Source organism: Passer domesticus, chromosome 1 (genome assembly GCF_036417665.1).
Source record: "Passer domesticus isolate bPasDom1 chromosome 1, bPasDom1.hap1, whole genome shotgun sequence".
NCBI classification, from domain to species: domain Eukaryota; kingdom Metazoa; phylum Chordata; class Aves; order Passeriformes; family Passeridae; genus Passer; species Passer domesticus.
In genome coordinates, this window is record NC_087474.1 from 127,400,345 (window position 1) to 127,417,023 (window position 16,679).

At 37.3% G+C, this 16,679-nt stretch overlaps 1 protein-coding gene across 2 annotated transcripts in view; it reads left to right on the forward strand.

The window, feature by feature from the left end:
* PREX2 (phosphatidylinositol-3,4,5-trisphosphate dependent Rac exchange factor 2) overlaps positions 1-16,679 on the forward strand; it is a 168,750-nt gene that overhangs the window by 37,526 nt on the left and 114,545 nt on the right. For both annotated transcript variants that reach the window (XM_064388503.1, XM_064388513.1), the window contains exons 2-6: positions 6,474-6,545; positions 6,621-6,743; positions 8,612-8,716; positions 11,429-11,530; positions 13,217-13,378. In XM_064388503.1, the coding sequence (XP_064244573.1) occupies positions 6,474-6,545; positions 6,621-6,743; positions 8,612-8,716; positions 11,429-11,530; positions 13,217-13,378 (564 nt within the window). The remainder of the gene's footprint in view (positions 1-6,473; positions 6,546-6,620; positions 6,744-8,611; positions 8,717-11,428; positions 11,531-13,216; positions 13,379-16,679) is intronic.

Sequence of the window (16,679 nt, forward strand, 5' to 3'; positions counted from 1 at the left end):
TAAAGTCTCTCAGTGCATGAAAGAAAGAACAGTATATCCAGTAAGAAGTTGAAAAATATCGTCATGACCTCAAAATGCAGAAAAGGTGATTGAGGGTTGAAGAAGGATGAGGAAAAGTTTCTTTGCTCTGCTCTTAGAAATTGTATGATATGATAGAGAAAAAAAGAAGATACATGATGGAGAATGGGTTGATGATCCCAAAATGTGTCAACATATTAATAATGTATGAGAATATTATGAAGATACATATTTTTTCAAAGCATTAATGTCTTTATCTGTGTGTGTACTTATGAATTCATGTTTACTTTAAGTCAGGGATGCTTTTTCAGACAGACTGATGCCCCTTAGGATCAGATGAATGGAGAAGTGGATTGTTGGGTAGGTTGTGAAAAGAAATTATTGCTAGAACAGACAACATTGCAGATGTTGCCCATCTATTCCCTCTGTGCTTACAGGCATTGGAATATGATGCCAGCTTTGAAGGTACAGCAGGGAGAAAGAATGTATCTGACCTTGGCTGATGCTCTCGCTGCTGGTTGTGATTCATCCAGTCCTGCAGGCAAGATGGGAGAAACAGGTGGTGCCTCAGCTGGTGAATCACTGGAGAGAGAAGAAGAGTCTTTTGTTCAGTAGCAGAAGCCAGCCTGAGCAGCTACTGCCACTGCTGCTGGCACAGGTTAATGGGAAGGGGAGGGTAGGAACACAGTGTTTGCCACAGCTGCTACTGCTGCTGGAGTCTTCTCTATTGATTTTTGTGTTTTTCCTCCTTGTGGCGAAATCAAACAAAAGTGCTTCAACAAAACTGGCTTGCTGTTCTTCTGGGACTTGGAATCTGATGTGCATTAATTATAGTGTGCAAAACTGCTGTGCTAAATGCTACCTCGATGCCTGTGAACTGAATTAGCCAGAACAGACTAGTCAGCTGTGATAGAGAGCAGTTTTCTTCCCAAGTACAGATCCTCGTGTTCTCTCTAGGATCATTTGGAATACTGTGAAAAGACCAAAATATTTTCCACCATCCAGATGCCCACAGTTACATTAAGAATGTAAAGAGAGAATATAGAACCTACAGGTATTTAATATTTGTATTTCTAAATTTTTGAAGATGAGGTTATTATCATAGATACAGGTTGTATAAAAATATAAACATTTCCTTATAGTGGGCCCCTTTACAGGATTTTGTCTTTGACACTGTGCAAAATAAAATTGTATTAAATTTTAATGTCCGTAACAGCTAGCTAGCTTTATTCAGAAGGCTTTATGATAGGTTGGGCACTTCACTTCAACTGATTTTCCTAAATTACCTTATAAAAAATTACTTTATTAAAAATACATATTTTTTTTTTGCAGTTCACCTTGGTTTTGTTTGTGGCAGTGCAGATTTAAGGGTAGAAACACTGTTAAAAGAATTCAGAGGGGAAAATAAATAACTATTTTTTTTTTTTTCACATAAAACCCAATATTTATTTATAGGCTTAATCCCAAGTAGGGTTATTACTTTCAGAAAGATAGTTACCTATCTTTTGTGATCCACGAGCTCTGACATAATTTCTGCACTTTTTATCTGTAAAGAAGGCGAAAACTCTTTGTGCCCTGGGAGTCTTCTGCAGGCAGACTTCTTTGTTTTCCCTGATTTCATTCCAGATGTCAGAGAGTCATTTGTGCTGTTGGCAGCTTCTTGTGCTATCTGTAGCAGTAAGTTTTTTTGGTTTGGTTTTGTTTTTTCAACAAAACACAGAGAAACCATCAATAAAAAACCCCCACCAAACAACAAACAATGCAACTCTTATTTTGATAAGACCAGAAGTCAAAATCCCCATAACAGGAACCCAGTGTGTGTTCTCTGTAAAAAAATGCTGCCTCACAAAATGGCAGCTGATCAGCAGGCAGGCAGGCAAAACCATTAGTTTTTATTTGTCATAACGAACAAATTCTTTTATAATTAGTTGAATTTGGATTTTCAGTGTTTTATGGTTTAATTTTCATGCCCTTTGCTTCCTGTATTGTGTTACTGCAATGCCAGGCAAAAGGGTAAAAGAATTAGACCAGGGAATAGTACAGAAAGTATGTAACAGTTTGCAGATAAGATGAACAAAGTGTGTCATTAGCTTCATAGCTATTATTAGCATGGAATCATCTCCAAATTATTCTTTACCACATTTCTCAAAGTTGAGGGGAGTTATTCTTCTCTACACCACCGTGGTGTGGAGTGGACCCTGAGTGACAGCCAAAAATAAGGGCATTTTTATGTTCCCAATATGAATGGAGTCCCCCTGAATGGAGTCAGGAGACTTTATCACTAAACTGTTATCTTATATATTTCCTATGTAGTTGCTCCCTTATTCCAAAGGACTTAGTTGGACCCCCATGTTTTCATCTGCAAGTTTGTGAGACTTACAAAGATCATAAAACTTCTTACCATGCGACTCTCCATATTTAGAATTTTATCAGCATTTTAGGGCATTTCTTCTCCAAAGCAGATATGCACTGATCATGCAGATGCCATTTTGTGTTAGTGAAGTTTCTGGGAGGATGCTTTAGGTTTGTAATTTGAATGCCAAGCTTTGTGGAGACAGGAGTGGTGGCACTTTGAGTGACTCAAGAATATTCCTAGAGTGACACAGTTTGCCATAAACAGTTCTAAAAACTGACGAACTAAACTGGATGTTGTTTTCTTAATGTGGGTAACAAACATCCTCATTTATGTTTGCTTTTCATCTGGTCTTTGAAACTGAGACTGCTCTTTGTGGTACCCAGCCAAGCTTCTGCTCTAAAATGTTGTGTGGAGATCTCTTAAAAGAGAAATCGCCAATAGTCTGGCTGGCAGAGGGTGTGCCCTGTGCTGCAGGGTTGAATGTGTGGTGGCACAAGGTGAAAATCTAGAGAATTATATTCTGTTTTATACCATGTTTCTTTGCTGTTGAGAAAATTAAGAACTAAGGGAAATTCTGGAATCTGCTTGAAAAGCTTTGAGAAAGTTGAGGATCCCTGTCTATGTGACATTGCTCTGGGATTCTGGAGTGCACAGATTTATTTGTTATTCTCTGTGTTTGATGTAATGCTATGAAACTTCTACACTAATGTCGGTGAATATTGAAGCAAACTCAGCAAGAGGTAATGTATACTCCAGCAAACACAGATGAATCGTGGTTTACTGACATGTGTGTTTGAGGAAACTGTATTAGGTTCGAACTGGTTTTTCACTTTGGTGATTTTTGTTGGTTTTTTGCTTTTTTTGTAAGCATGGAAATCATGTATGACCATTGATTCCTACAGCTGTTTCGTCAGTTCAGGAGCAGAATCTATTCTATTGTTTCCTTGCCATCTGTAATTGCTTTGCTCCTTCATTTAATGTGGTGCTCAGTAATGAGTGCGGACTTGGAGTCTCATACTTGAAGTACTGGTATAAGTTTTAGAAGGAACTCAGTGCTATTTCAGAGGAGTTCTTGACTACTTGGTTTGTTTTTTTTATTTTTTGGTTTTTAATGTGTCCATTTCTTTAGTGAATTGTAAATTGGCTGAGATGTCCATTCTACTTTTATATTTTTAGAGATGTGTTTTTTCTATGGTTAATTAGCGCTTAAGTGGTATAATTTCAAAAGCTTATATAATTATTTCTTTCTATTTACTGTCAGCTCCTGGGTAGTTTTTCTCCACCCTTATATATTTTCCTTTAAAAGTCTGTAATTTTTGTGCTGGGGTCCTTCTTGCAGTTGTGTCTGCAAATTGCTTGCTTTTTCTGTGCTTACTAATTTTTGCAGAAATGCTTATGGTTGTCCTCAGTGGATGCCTAAATACTTCTGGAGATTTTGTGAATAATCAGCCCTCTCTGAGACCTGTGTGTTTATATGAGTTCAGAGACATTAGTCTTTTCATAGTTGCAGTGCTGGATTGAGGTTATTTTAAACTGTAAAAAAAAGCAATTACTTCTCCATCCTCTTGCCTGATGATGGCTGTCCATTCTCCCTGGCAAAGTACTAGTGCAGAGGTGTTATGTATGTGGAGTCTGTGGTGTCTCTATGCTCCAGGAAGGGAGTTGATAAGGGGATTTATGTCCTGGAAACCTGGGTTTCATCAATCCTTTGCATTAATCACTCCACAAGTGTTGAACTCCAAGGGATCAGTTTTGGAGGTAGACACATCCATCCCTACCTGTGCTCCCCTTAATTCTCTTAACTCTTCTAGGAGATGTGAATTATTCCAATTATTTTGCAATATGTGCAGTTTGTAGAACTTCAGGTAAGTGCTTGAAAAATTCAAATTGTTACATTCATTGATTTTGAGACACAGCACAATGGTTTTTTTCAGGAAGCAAATCTGCATTGATAGGGAGAGCAATGGAGTGCTGAGCAACCAGGTCTAGTGGAAGGTGTCCCTGCCCACAGCAGGGGAATTGGGACTAGATGGTTTTTAAGGTCTCTTCCAACCCACAGGCCATTCTATGATTCCATAATACTGTGCACAGGTGGCAAATCTTAGGGCCAAAACTACCCTCATGACTACATTACCCCAGCAGAATGAGCACAGCAAGGCATTGCAGGGGCTTCCAAGAAGTTGCAGGAAGGGACTGAAGTTGTCCCAGGCCTCTCTACCTTAATTAGTGATTTGTGTCTGGGCTCTGCAAAAGTTTGGATTTGCCTGGATTTATTTTTTGATAACCTCTGCAGATGTGATGTCTGGGACAGTGCTGCTTGGACAACTGTTTATTGCAGCTGATATATTCTCTTCTTGACCTCATGACTCCCATCTAGTGTCTTGAATCTCTTGGGAATAACTAATGCCTCAGCTCTCAGTTCCTTCCTAGTTTCACTATCAGCCAACTTAATGTTCACCTTCCTTCAGAGTTACAGGAAATGAAGATCTTCTTAGATAACATAAGTGCAGATGAGCAGTATGTTTGGTCTATGGGGAAATAATGTGAACAGAGAGAAATTACAGATAGTAAAAATAGATGTGAGTTTCAGAGGTAGCTCTTATAATTCTTTTTTCCACTTTGATTCTAAAGCATATTTAATGGTTTAGTGAAAACTTCCAAAATTTAACTAAGAGTCATGCAGGCTTTCACCCTTAGTGGGATTGGTTGTAGAGATAATGCATGCAGCAAATTTGCCATAACCCCTGGGGCTATTCTTAGCAAGGAAACTTGTAAAGGGCTGTCATCCACCATCAGTTAACTGCTGCAAATGAGTTAATGGCATTTTTTTAGCACCAGTAAAACATTAAAAAGAAAGCACAAATAGTCAGGAAAAAGACGGGTTTAATGAACTAGAAAATCTACATCGTTGTACAGAGCGATAGAAACATACAGTGTGCTGGCAGTATTCCAGACTTAATTCAGTTTATGTCTTGGATAACTAGATTTGACTCTTCAGTAATAAAAATGTGTAATGCCAGTTACATAGTCCTCTTCAGCAGAGAAAGGAGCATTGCTTGGGAATGAAAATGTTTAAGTCCCAGCAGAGGGCAAAAAGGGCTGCTGTGACTGCTATCTTTCCACACAGGGGTTATTTATTGCCTCTTTTATGGAATTTGCACCACGCCAGAATTTAGATGAGCTCATGTACAGTGTACAATGCACAGTGACTCGGAGCTAAATGGTTATGAAAGACATGACATTTGTGCACTCATGGTGCCAGGTTTTAATGACTGAAGAATATGCATGTCTGTGTGAAGAATTATCAATGTAAGATTTTAGTCTAGTTTGTAGATACTTTTTAGGACATACCAATATCTTTGCAATGAAATGAATTAGTAAAAATTAATTCTGCTCTTTGTACATGAGATAGTTATTTCTTTAGGAATTGCTTACTGTACACATCTTCTTTTTGTATCCAGTTCTTGAATATAAAATAAAAGAAAACTTACAATTTTGGTATTTCATTGATGGTATTACTAACTTCCCATTTGACCTGTGGGGATTATGTTCTTGGGGAGGGAAGAAGGAAGAGTTTTCAGTAAGCAAAACCAGCTGCAGCTGACTGTTGTTTAAGCCAGTTTACCTTACAATAAGTTTGATTATTAATACGTCTGAAATCTGACTTTTGGTTGCTATGGTAAAAGTTACATGACATAATACTATCTCCTGATTAGTTTAATTTGGAAATTAGCATCTTATTTTGGCTTGCCTTGTGCTCAATTTGTAAAGTAATAGATGAGATTTTCAAAATTAATACTTTTTTCTCTTGCTTGATTCTAATATGAGCACAGGATGGAAGTGGTACTTCAGGGAATGTTCAGTTTCTCAGCTTCATTAATATTTTACTCTTTCTAACACTGTGTAGATAGGTCTTTCTATCATGTTAGAATAACTGAACTACTAAATGATTTATAAATAAAGAGCTTGTTTGAGATTCTTAATAATATTCTGATGTGGCTCTATATCCAGTTTGGGAAACAAATTAAAGCATAACATGCCAGAAGTTGTTCGAGTCTCCCTGAAATAACTTTTTCCTTATTTGTCTTGTTTTATGCAGGCTTTTCTTCACCGAATGATCCAATGTGCTGCAGCCAAAGTGGATAAAAATGTCACAGAAGAAACAGTTAAGGTTAGTCTCCTAATTGCATTTTTTATTCTGTTTTGTATCTGATATTTCACTTATATGTGTTTTATTCTTTTGCAGATGTTGTTTTCAAATATTGAAGATATTCTTGCAGTTCACAAAAACTTCCTGTCCCTTGTGGAGGATTGTTTACAGCCAGAACCTAATGCACAGCATGAAGTTGGAACCTGCTTTCTGAATTATGTATGCTATCTTTTATTTCAGCCTTTTTTCACATGTTTCTTTAATTTTTTGCCTTTATTAATTACTATAATGATGATAAGTCATTCAGAGTCATGAAGCCTAAATATGACTTGATTGGGTAATGAAAAGTATTTTGAAGTTCGAAGTTCACCTCTTGGTTACTGTCAAGTCCAAAAAAAAAAAAAAAAGATGGGAGGACAGTGAAGAAAGAACATATTAAATGACACTAATGGTGTTCCATCATTTTTATATTCACCAGATCAGCTCAGGCTGACAAACTGAGCCCTGCAACTTGGGTGAAGCTGTTCCTTTGTGTTAGACAGAGGTACAAGTTTGCATGCAGCAAGAGTAGTACTGCCTTGTTATTCCCCCTTAGTGCTATCCAAAAATGTGAATATTTAGTAAAGAATTTTATATACTGGATCAAATACCTCCATGGTTCTGGACTGTGAAGATATTTTATTTCTAACAACTGCAGTACCTCTACAAACAAGTGTGTTTGTGTGTCCTGTAGTAATTGGTTTCTAGGAGTATTATTTTTCCTGTTGGAGCAAAACAAGGATGTTACTGTTACAGAGCTTTGCAAAATGAAGACAAATTGGTTTGCTTTCAGTGGTAGACCTAACAAAAAGTCCAGGTTTCATTCTTATCTCTCATTAGAGTCTCATTTATTTAAGTCTTTAATTATTCATTGTGACAGGAGAAATCTATTAATGGTTAGTGGAAACAATTTACAGAAGTTGAGTAACATCAGTTTTTAACTTTGCAGAAAAATGGGTATTTGAAAGTAAATGTTACCAGACAAATGGGGTAATAGATGTCAACAAATTAGCCACTAATTTTGCGTTTTCTTCATGTATGTTTTTATCCTTTGTGTTTGTGGTAATTCAAGCTCTGAAATATTTCAGCAAAACCTTAAGAAGTTCATCAAAGACAAATATAAGGTCTTGCATCTGGGAGAGCATAACCCAGGAGTGCAGCACAGGCTGGGATCTACCTAGCTGGGGCTCAGCTCTGTGGAAAGGGACTTCAGTGTCCTGGTGAACCACCATCTCAATATGAGTGAACAGTGTGCTGCTGTGACACAAAAATAAGGCCAAGAGCATGCTGGGTTGCAACAGTTAAGAGCGTCACCAGCAGAGATAAACAAATCATTATCATTGGCTGTTCAGTGCTTCTTAGTGCTGGAATTCTGTGGTTGGTTGTGGTCACTGCTGTACAAAAGAGGTGTGGACAGTCTGGACAGGTTTAAGAGAAGAGCCACAAGGTTGATCATGGGAAGTGTTCCATGTGGCTGCCTGAGAGAACTGACTTGAGAAAAGAAGGCTTAAATGAGACTTTATCACTGTGTTCCAGTATTTAAAAGGTAGCTACAAAGATGGAGACTCCCATTTTACAGAATCACGTGGACAATAGGAGGGGTAATGGGTACAAGTTTCTCCCAGTGAAATTGCAGTTGGACATCAGAGAAAAATTTTTCACAGTGAAAACAATCAGCCATTGGAATAATCTCCCCAGGGAAGTGGTGGATTCGTCAGCACTGGACACATTTAAGATTCCACTGGACAGGATTCTGGGCCGTCATGTCTAGACCATTCTCTTGCCAAGAAAGGTTGGACCAGATGATCCTTGACATCCCTTTCAACCTTGTTTTCTATGAATCTGTGTTTGAAATTTCCAAGTGGTGCTATCAGACTGTACATAATTTGAGGCTAGACCTCAAATAATAAATGTGTGAAGAAGAGCTGACTTTCTAGAATGAAAGCCATATTAGCTATGCAGCTTTGCCAATGGTTCATTCCATGTTTTATTAATTAAAAAAAATCAAAATGACAAGTGAAAAACAATGTCTCTTTTTGTTTCTGCAGAAAGAGAAATTCCGTATCTATGATGAGTACTGCAGTAACCACGAGAAGGCACAGAAAGTTCTTCTTGACCTGAACAAAATAAGAACAGTGCGGACATTTCTTTTGGTAAATAAACTTTGAACTGGTTCTCTAACTTCGTATTTTTTTAGATTTTTTTTTCACCTCCACCATGTAACAAGTGCAAGCACACCTGCAAGTGGTTAGCAGACAGTTTTTGGTGGGGGTGGTGTTTCCAGAGGAAGGGGGTGGTTAAATCATATTTTCACTGCTGTGCTTGGATCTGTGGATAATACAGAATTAGGCAGTGTGCCTTGAATGTACTGGCCAGGAGACAAGGGTGTGAATCTCTATAAAGGACAAAGAATAGTACAAAATAGATGAGGAGGGATAGGGAAAGGAATTACAGAAAGGATCTGGAGAACTCAGTGCAACTTCTGAAGGGAGGTCCATATTCTGGTACTGTAGCCAGTGCTGTTGCAGACAGAAAAGTCTTTTGTTATGGATCACAGAGTAGCCATTCTAATCTTAGATGCTGACTTAATCCAAGGTGAAAGAAACAGCTCCACAAGTAGTCTTTCACTTTATAAGACAAGTAAGGAGGAGTTTGAAAATGTTAAGTGTGATGGTCCTCATGGTTTTTCAACAGCAAAACCAATTTCCATGTAAATACTGAGTTTGCTGATAGGGGATTTTACTTGTTAAAAGCAGGATTCAGTGTGGAATGATTTTTGTGTTTCCTCCATGGTGTCCTGTGGTAAAAAGGTCAGCTTTGAAATGAGTAGTCTACTATATTGGAACTGAAATACCTGAGCAAGTGTCCCTGGATATGCTATCACATTTTGGAGTGATCAGATTTGATCACTGTGTTTTGGGACTGGAGAACAAATGACCAGCAAAGCATCACAGATGTGTTTGAGAAAAAAAGATTCTGCCAGTGCTGAGAGTATCACAGGTCTTCAGTTAATTTTATTAATTATTTTTAGCATGCAGTAGGGTTCCAATACTGCTGTTGACAAAGTTCTTGGTGAAATCCTGTTGCATCACACTGATGCTTTGAAAGATACCAGATCTGACTCCCCAGCTGCACTTACTTACAGCCAAGTTAATGAGCAGTGTGGGAATTTCCTTATTGTGGGAGACGCTATGTGACATGAGGCACCATCTGCCTTTTTGCTAAGAACCTCTTACACAGAAATGGTTATTCACAGCTAAAAACTGTTTCAAAGTTGTCCTATTTTTCCTCAGTGGTTGGCACAGTATCTTTCACTTTGTCACAGACTGGGGGGCGTCATACACATGGTTCTTGTATTGGGAGCAGCGTGGCCAGACTCAAGAAGAAAGGGTGAATGCTGACTACAGAGGCAAAAAGCAAAATACTCTGGAGAAAGATGACTAAGAGCTTGTTTTGTGACAAAGGAAGCCAAGTGTGCCATTGTGGCAGTTCATGATGTCAGTTTTAGGTGCTCGGGGGCATATGCAGAGGACTTTCTCATCTGGTGTTTGTTCCTCATAGACTTAGGGCATGATTCGAAAGCACAGTCAAAGCCTTCTGGGCACACCAAAGGGATTGGGTTATTAGAGTTGTGGTTATCTATAAATTACTGGGAGCTAAAACCAGAACTTTTGAGGCTTTGAGTATAGAGGCGGTTGTTGTAATAACTACAGTCTGCATTGCCATTATCTTACTTGGTCTTTATCAGTAAAGCTTTTGTGTTTGGAAGTGAAATCCTTTAGGCTAAAGCATCCTTTAGGGTAAGACAGAAGCTGGTTAAGTATGAGTACATAGCAGAGACTTCAGAGTGGGTGTGGAGATCCCCTAGCAGCACTGGTTGCAGGATAGGTGTGTTGGGTGGCCACCCAGTTGTGCAGCCTCTGTTCCATCAACATTGTGTCTGCATCCAGATCTGTGGCCTGTGTCGACATCTCATCTGGCTTAAACTGCTTTTGTTTAGTGTCCTCAGTTTAGACAACTTGTTCTTTGAAGCTCAGATTATCTCAGGGCATTGCATCACAATTCCTTCTGATCTCTCCATAAAATAATTGTAATCGTTACTTTAGGTCTTTATGTACTTAGAATTTAATTCCAGCAATTCCAAATATTTGCTGTGATGTACTTTGTGTGTTTTCTTATCCCCAAAAGCCCTTATTCCTTTCTCTCTCTCAGCTGCTTTTACTGGGTGCTTCCACCCAATGTTTAATTTACTCTCTGCTTACATAATCAGATGTCTTGTTGAAACTTTTTAATAGCCTTTTGCCCACAACTTTAGGATATTTTATTCATTCCACATCAAATTTAAATATAGAATCATGAAAAAAACCCATGTTTTTTTTAAGGTGTGTATTAGGATGGCCACGTTCAAACATTCAAACCATCTTTGATGCTACTTAATACTGCAAACACTTTTTAGAAACAGCAACGTCTATATTGGTCACCCTGAAATGTTTTTATTTTTGTTTGTTTAAGTCTGAAAGCATATTTTGAGCATTTTATTTACTATTTTTATTTACTGTTTTTTAGTTTCAAACTCTAACAAAAAGTCCTCTTCATCAGACTGGATGAAGAAGGTACTAAGGCAAGAGGCCTGCATTCTGCCTTTTTAACTTCCTTGTCATGTGTGATAGCCTGTGCATGTGTTCAAGCCTGTACTTTCGACAGTCTTGCAAACCTCCTTCCTTTTATATATACATACATATATATATATTTACACAGTTTGTGCATACTTTAGCCAAACACTGCTGTATCCCTATGCCCTTGTCTTTATTTCTGATAATTTTATTGGGATTTTTCAATAATTTGTGAACCTGTTCCCACTCCAGAACTGCATGCTCCTTGGAGGACGCAAGAATACAGATGTGCCCCTGGAGGGATATCTAGTGACACCAATACAGAGAATATGCAAGTATCCCCTTCTTTTGAAGGTACTCACAAGATTTTTATTGAGGACTTTATACTTCCTGTATAAAACTGGTTGCTAAGCATGTTTCTGAACCCCAGGAGCAATCTTTCTACGCAGTGAATTATCTCTTTATTAAGATACTGGATCTAGCCTTGCTCCCATTAAAGCTGGTGGCCAGTCTTCTGACATCAGTATTAAAAGAACTGAGGAGCTTGGCTGGATTGAGATGATTAGCTCTGTTCTGCTTGTATTTGTAAGGTTGCCTCTCCATTGTTGGGCAGAAGTGAGCCATTCGGGAGAGTTTAATGAGAGTAATTTCAGCTGGATTCAATCGTGCCCTTGCTTAAAATGCTTGGGATAACAGAGTTTATTTGTGGTGTACTTTGATGGTACTAATTTACTATCAAAAATGGAAAATATTAATGGATTTTTTTCACACGAAAAACTGTGGAGTGACAGTAAGGTGCTGTAGATGGTTTCATGTACAATTATATGTTTATTGTTATCATATTGTGACAGCTTAAATGAAAAATGTTAATCTGGTGATAAACATTAGATATTCAAACATCTGGATTTGTAATTTTCCCTGTTAGGAAATAAAATACAAGAAAATAAGTATTTTAAGCAAATCATTGCTTAACAAATTAAGATCTTGTATTGCTTATTGTCCCAAACTCTGAGACAAAAACCAGAGCAGATTCTACTCTAGAAGCTACCTGAAAAATGAGTGTTGGACAGTATTTTTCACAATGCATGTGTGAGTATTGATCTGCAAAGTTGCCAGTTGTGAGGCATATGACATAAAAAAATCTAGTAAGAGACAGGTTAAAACGAAAAAGTTTTTAAAACAGATTAAAAATATAATCATTACAATGAGGTGTGAGTCATCCAAGATTGCTTTGGCTTTACAGTTCCCTTGGTCTATTTTGAAATTATTTTTCTATTCTATTTTTTGAAAGGCATACAGATAAAACAGGGAAAAATGACTAATGAATTACTCTAGAGCAATGAAATGAATATATTAAGAAAATTTAAATACAGGGTGTGGTGGCAGCAGGGTTAGGGCTTTGCTGAAGGCTGTTCTCAGTCAGCCCAGCTGGAAATGGGGAGTTGGTAGTTTGAGATGGGAAATCTCAAACAAATGCTGGTGACTGCACTTTTGTTTATCAGCATGGCTTCCAGTAGGTCTGAAATCAGTGAGTCACCTAAGCTATTGTCCACTGCTTTGCTGCGTTGCATGAGGTTAAACAATAGTGTGGAGCTGAAGGAATGTGTTTTCTGCTCTGAGTTGCAGGAAAGGCAGGTGTTAATTTTGACATGAGTGAACTACTGTTTTTTTAAGCAGAATTGTTATCCTTGCTCTTGAACAGTTGTATCCTGCAGAATATAAAAAACAAACAAACCCAAACCCCAAAGCTCAACATGAAGAAACATTGTTGGAGGATAAAGTAGCTGAAATGAAAACTTCTTCCAAAATCATGATGATTATTTATTGTCAATAATTAGTTACTCTTGCATTTTAGTGTCCTCCTAGTACCATTTTAGAAGGGTTGCTACTTTTCTGCTTAGTAAAAGAGAAGACTGACTACTTTCTTTTTGTATGCTGGTTTGGTCCTGTAATGGACCTTTAGAGATCAAAGACTGCTTTCTTTCTTTATTTTCTTTTATTTTTTTCCTTCCCCCCTGTGCTTTTTCTATGTCTAAATAGGAATTACTGAAGCGGACTCCAAGGAAGCACAGTGACTATGCAGCCCTAATGGAAGCTCTCCAGGCCATGAAAGCTGTCTGTTCCAACATAAATGAGGCCAAGAGACAAATGGAAAAATTAGAATTTTTGGAGGAGTGGCAGTCTCATGTTGAAGGATGGGAGGTACTGTCATTACTGTCATAAAATTTATGGCCTTCTATGTTGAGGAGGGAGTAACATTTTTCCACAAGTATGTGTTACACTGTTTTTGTGATCCTGAGGTTCTGTCAAGTCCACAGTTCTATGAAGCCACAGCTTTTGAGATTTACTTTGTAAATGAAGTTGTCCATGACTGAGCAGTGCTATATGAAATAGCAGACTTCAAGGAAAGATAGTTATTTAGCATTTGTATTAACATGTATCTGTACACACTGTCACATTTATAAATCCTAATTTAAATGCTGATTTTATTTTACTGCTGTGTATGCTGGCCTAGCAGCACTTTGTGTGGTTGAAAAATATTTTGTTTATTGTTTATTATTGGTTAAGCATTGAGCCTATGAGTTTTTGTCAGCTTGTTGGTAGTCTTTTAATATTGGGTGCGTTAAACTAATTTTAACATATTCAATGGAATCTGTGTAGAGATTTGTGGGGTTTTTTAATGGTTTACAAATAGAAGAACTTCAGTGCTTCAATCAAGTTCTGTGACGTAACCATAGATCTGGTTCTGAGTTAGAATTTTAAGTAGTAACCAGAAGAGTCACCCTTTCCCCAAGAAAACAACAAGATCAAGTAGTTGTAGCACCAAAATCTTCCTTTTGAACTATTCTGAGCACTATAATTGGTTCATATGGAAAGACACGTGCAGATAAGAGTGTATCTTTAAATTCCCTTGGGTGTTTTGTATTGACATGTCTGAGCTGACTGCACTGGAGTGGAAGGCAACACAAATGAAGTTTCAACAAAAGAAATATAAAGCAAACAGTGTAACCAAATTCAAAACTGACTTAAAAAACCAAAAAGACTCAGGCTTTTTACAAGGCAGATTTCAAGATGGAAGTAGTCCTTTGCTCTTTTGAATACTTTGCTCAAATATGCTACTTCTCTTCCTGAGAAAGCTGCTTAAGAACTGGAGGAAGAGGTTTTATCTCTTCAAGCTTTGTGGAAGGCTTGCAGACTGGGAGATGTAGCAAGAAAAATGTGTTTGTTGTATGTTAGTCTGGTACTGAAAGACTTTGGACTATATAGTGGAAATTTCCTTTGTATGGTGCCTAGGAAAGGAAGGGTTAGGGATACAGATGGGATACTGAAGCAAAGAAAACCTCAAGTCAGACCTGTCTGAACTTTAACTGAGAGAGTTCCCCACGAAGTCTGACAAATAACAATTAGAACATTGAGTAGAATAGACAGTTTTTAAGTAGATATTTGTAGTAGTAGGTAAAAAAGCAGAAATAAGAAGTAGTTTCTACACGGCTCTGTTCCCACCCTACACCTCCTGATTTTATTGTACCTGCTGTTTCTTAAACTTTGCTGTGCCTAAGGATGTGCTCTGGTTCTGCAGTAGTGGATTTAGCTTTCCCCTGTCATCCAGGAGGATTCAGCAGAACCAGCCATTGTCTGAAAGGAGCAGAGATCTGAACAAAGACCCCCCCAAATACTACTCATGACACCACATAATTATTTCCTGTATGCCCCATGTGAAATCTTCTGATCAGTGGACTTTTGCAAAACCTTTGTTTTGTTGTTAATTGAGTAGTATAGGAAGATTTAGTTCATTCTAAATGTGGATTAAGCGACTAATTTTACTTTAATCAAAATTCTTCATGCAGTGTATTGTGTGATTTGAAATGTTTCACTTCAGATATTTTTTTCCTTGTGCAGAAGCATTTTCAAGAACTGCTTTTCCATTTCTGGCAAATCATCTCATGCTGGAGTTCAGTGCACTGAAATGTTTTGGTACAGGATGGTCACTAAAATTCACTGTGCATTATAAGAAGGAATTTTAGCAAGTAGAAAAGTGATATAATTGCTGGTCCATATTCAGACAAAACTTTCTGCACTTATTTGTAACCTTCTATCTGAACTAAAAGAAAATAAGTCAAAACAAGTGCCATTGTGTTGTTTGTAGGATTTTGAAAAAGAGAGGACTAATATAAAGTAAAATTCTAAATGTTTGAATTGAGAGGAGGTCTAGTTGCCATCACTTAACAGCTCCTTCTTTTGGCTAGGTGAAAATGTGTTTCTTCTTGTTATTAGCTTGAAGTTGCTGTCATCAGCAGTAACTTGTGAAGGTTAGTGTATCTGAACATTTAAATGTTTATGTAATAACCTCATGATAGGAGCAATAGCAAGTTAAGTGCTAAATACTTTATGGCAAAGAAATTTGCTAAATAATCTTTATTATCTATCACCACTTTATTCCTTTTATTATTTTTAACTTTTCAATTAAATTTTTTATTGCACTACAGTGATTAAAATTCTTCTGCTTGCTTCCAATGTCTGAGTCATAGATATTTGTCAAATCCTTCTTAATGAACACACTCAAGTATAAAGTTACAGTATTAATAACTCAATGCATTATTAGTCATATAAGTTGGTTAAGAAGTCACTGTTCTCAAACCTCTGTCCCTGAACAGGGAATCCACTTTCCTGCATTAAGTTTCTTCTGAATTCTAGATAAAACATCTGGTAGGAAATATGGTTGCTTTTGGAAATGTGCTAATAAGCAAAGGTAACAATAAAGAGAGAATGGTAACAATATGGACATAAGCACTTGAAACAGACTTTTTCTCCTTGTTCCCAGAGTGTATTCTCTACTCTGTAACAAAGTAATTTCCTACCAGCCTTGGTGTTTTTTTTTTTTTTTTTTTTTTTTTTTTTTTTTTTTTGTTTTATTTTTTCCACCTCCCCTCTTCCTAGATTTCATTCTAGGGTTTTACCTGTGCTTGAACTCTGAAAGAGTGTCGTTACCTTAAAATAGGATGTTTCCAGTAGAGTTATGTGGTGTTTATTGTATTTTAGCTAATTGGGTTTGATATCATATGGCAACCACAGGGTGCACAATCTGGCAAAATTGCCTTGATCCTAAGATGTGCATCTTTTTTAGACATAGTATAAGGTTAGTCCTTGAAATGGTGAGAATTCCAAAGCATCTATATGAGCTAACAGTATTTTGAAGGATTCCCAACAACAACTACAAAAAAAACCAGTTCCTGAATGCAGTATTTGAGAGTGGATTTAATTAAATAAACATCTGGTTTTCTGCAATGCTGAAAATAAAGAAGCAAACTTGTTGGAGATTTCCTTCCAGAAGGAAATGCTTAGCGCATTGCTTGGCCCCAACTAGAAGGAAAGGGAAAAAAATAAAGACTATTTTTAGAATTTGATCAAAGCATGACTTGAATTCCTATACTTAAGTGTCATAAAATGAAGCTTGTGTTTATTATGATAAAAATACAGATTCATGGAAAAAAATGGAACATCT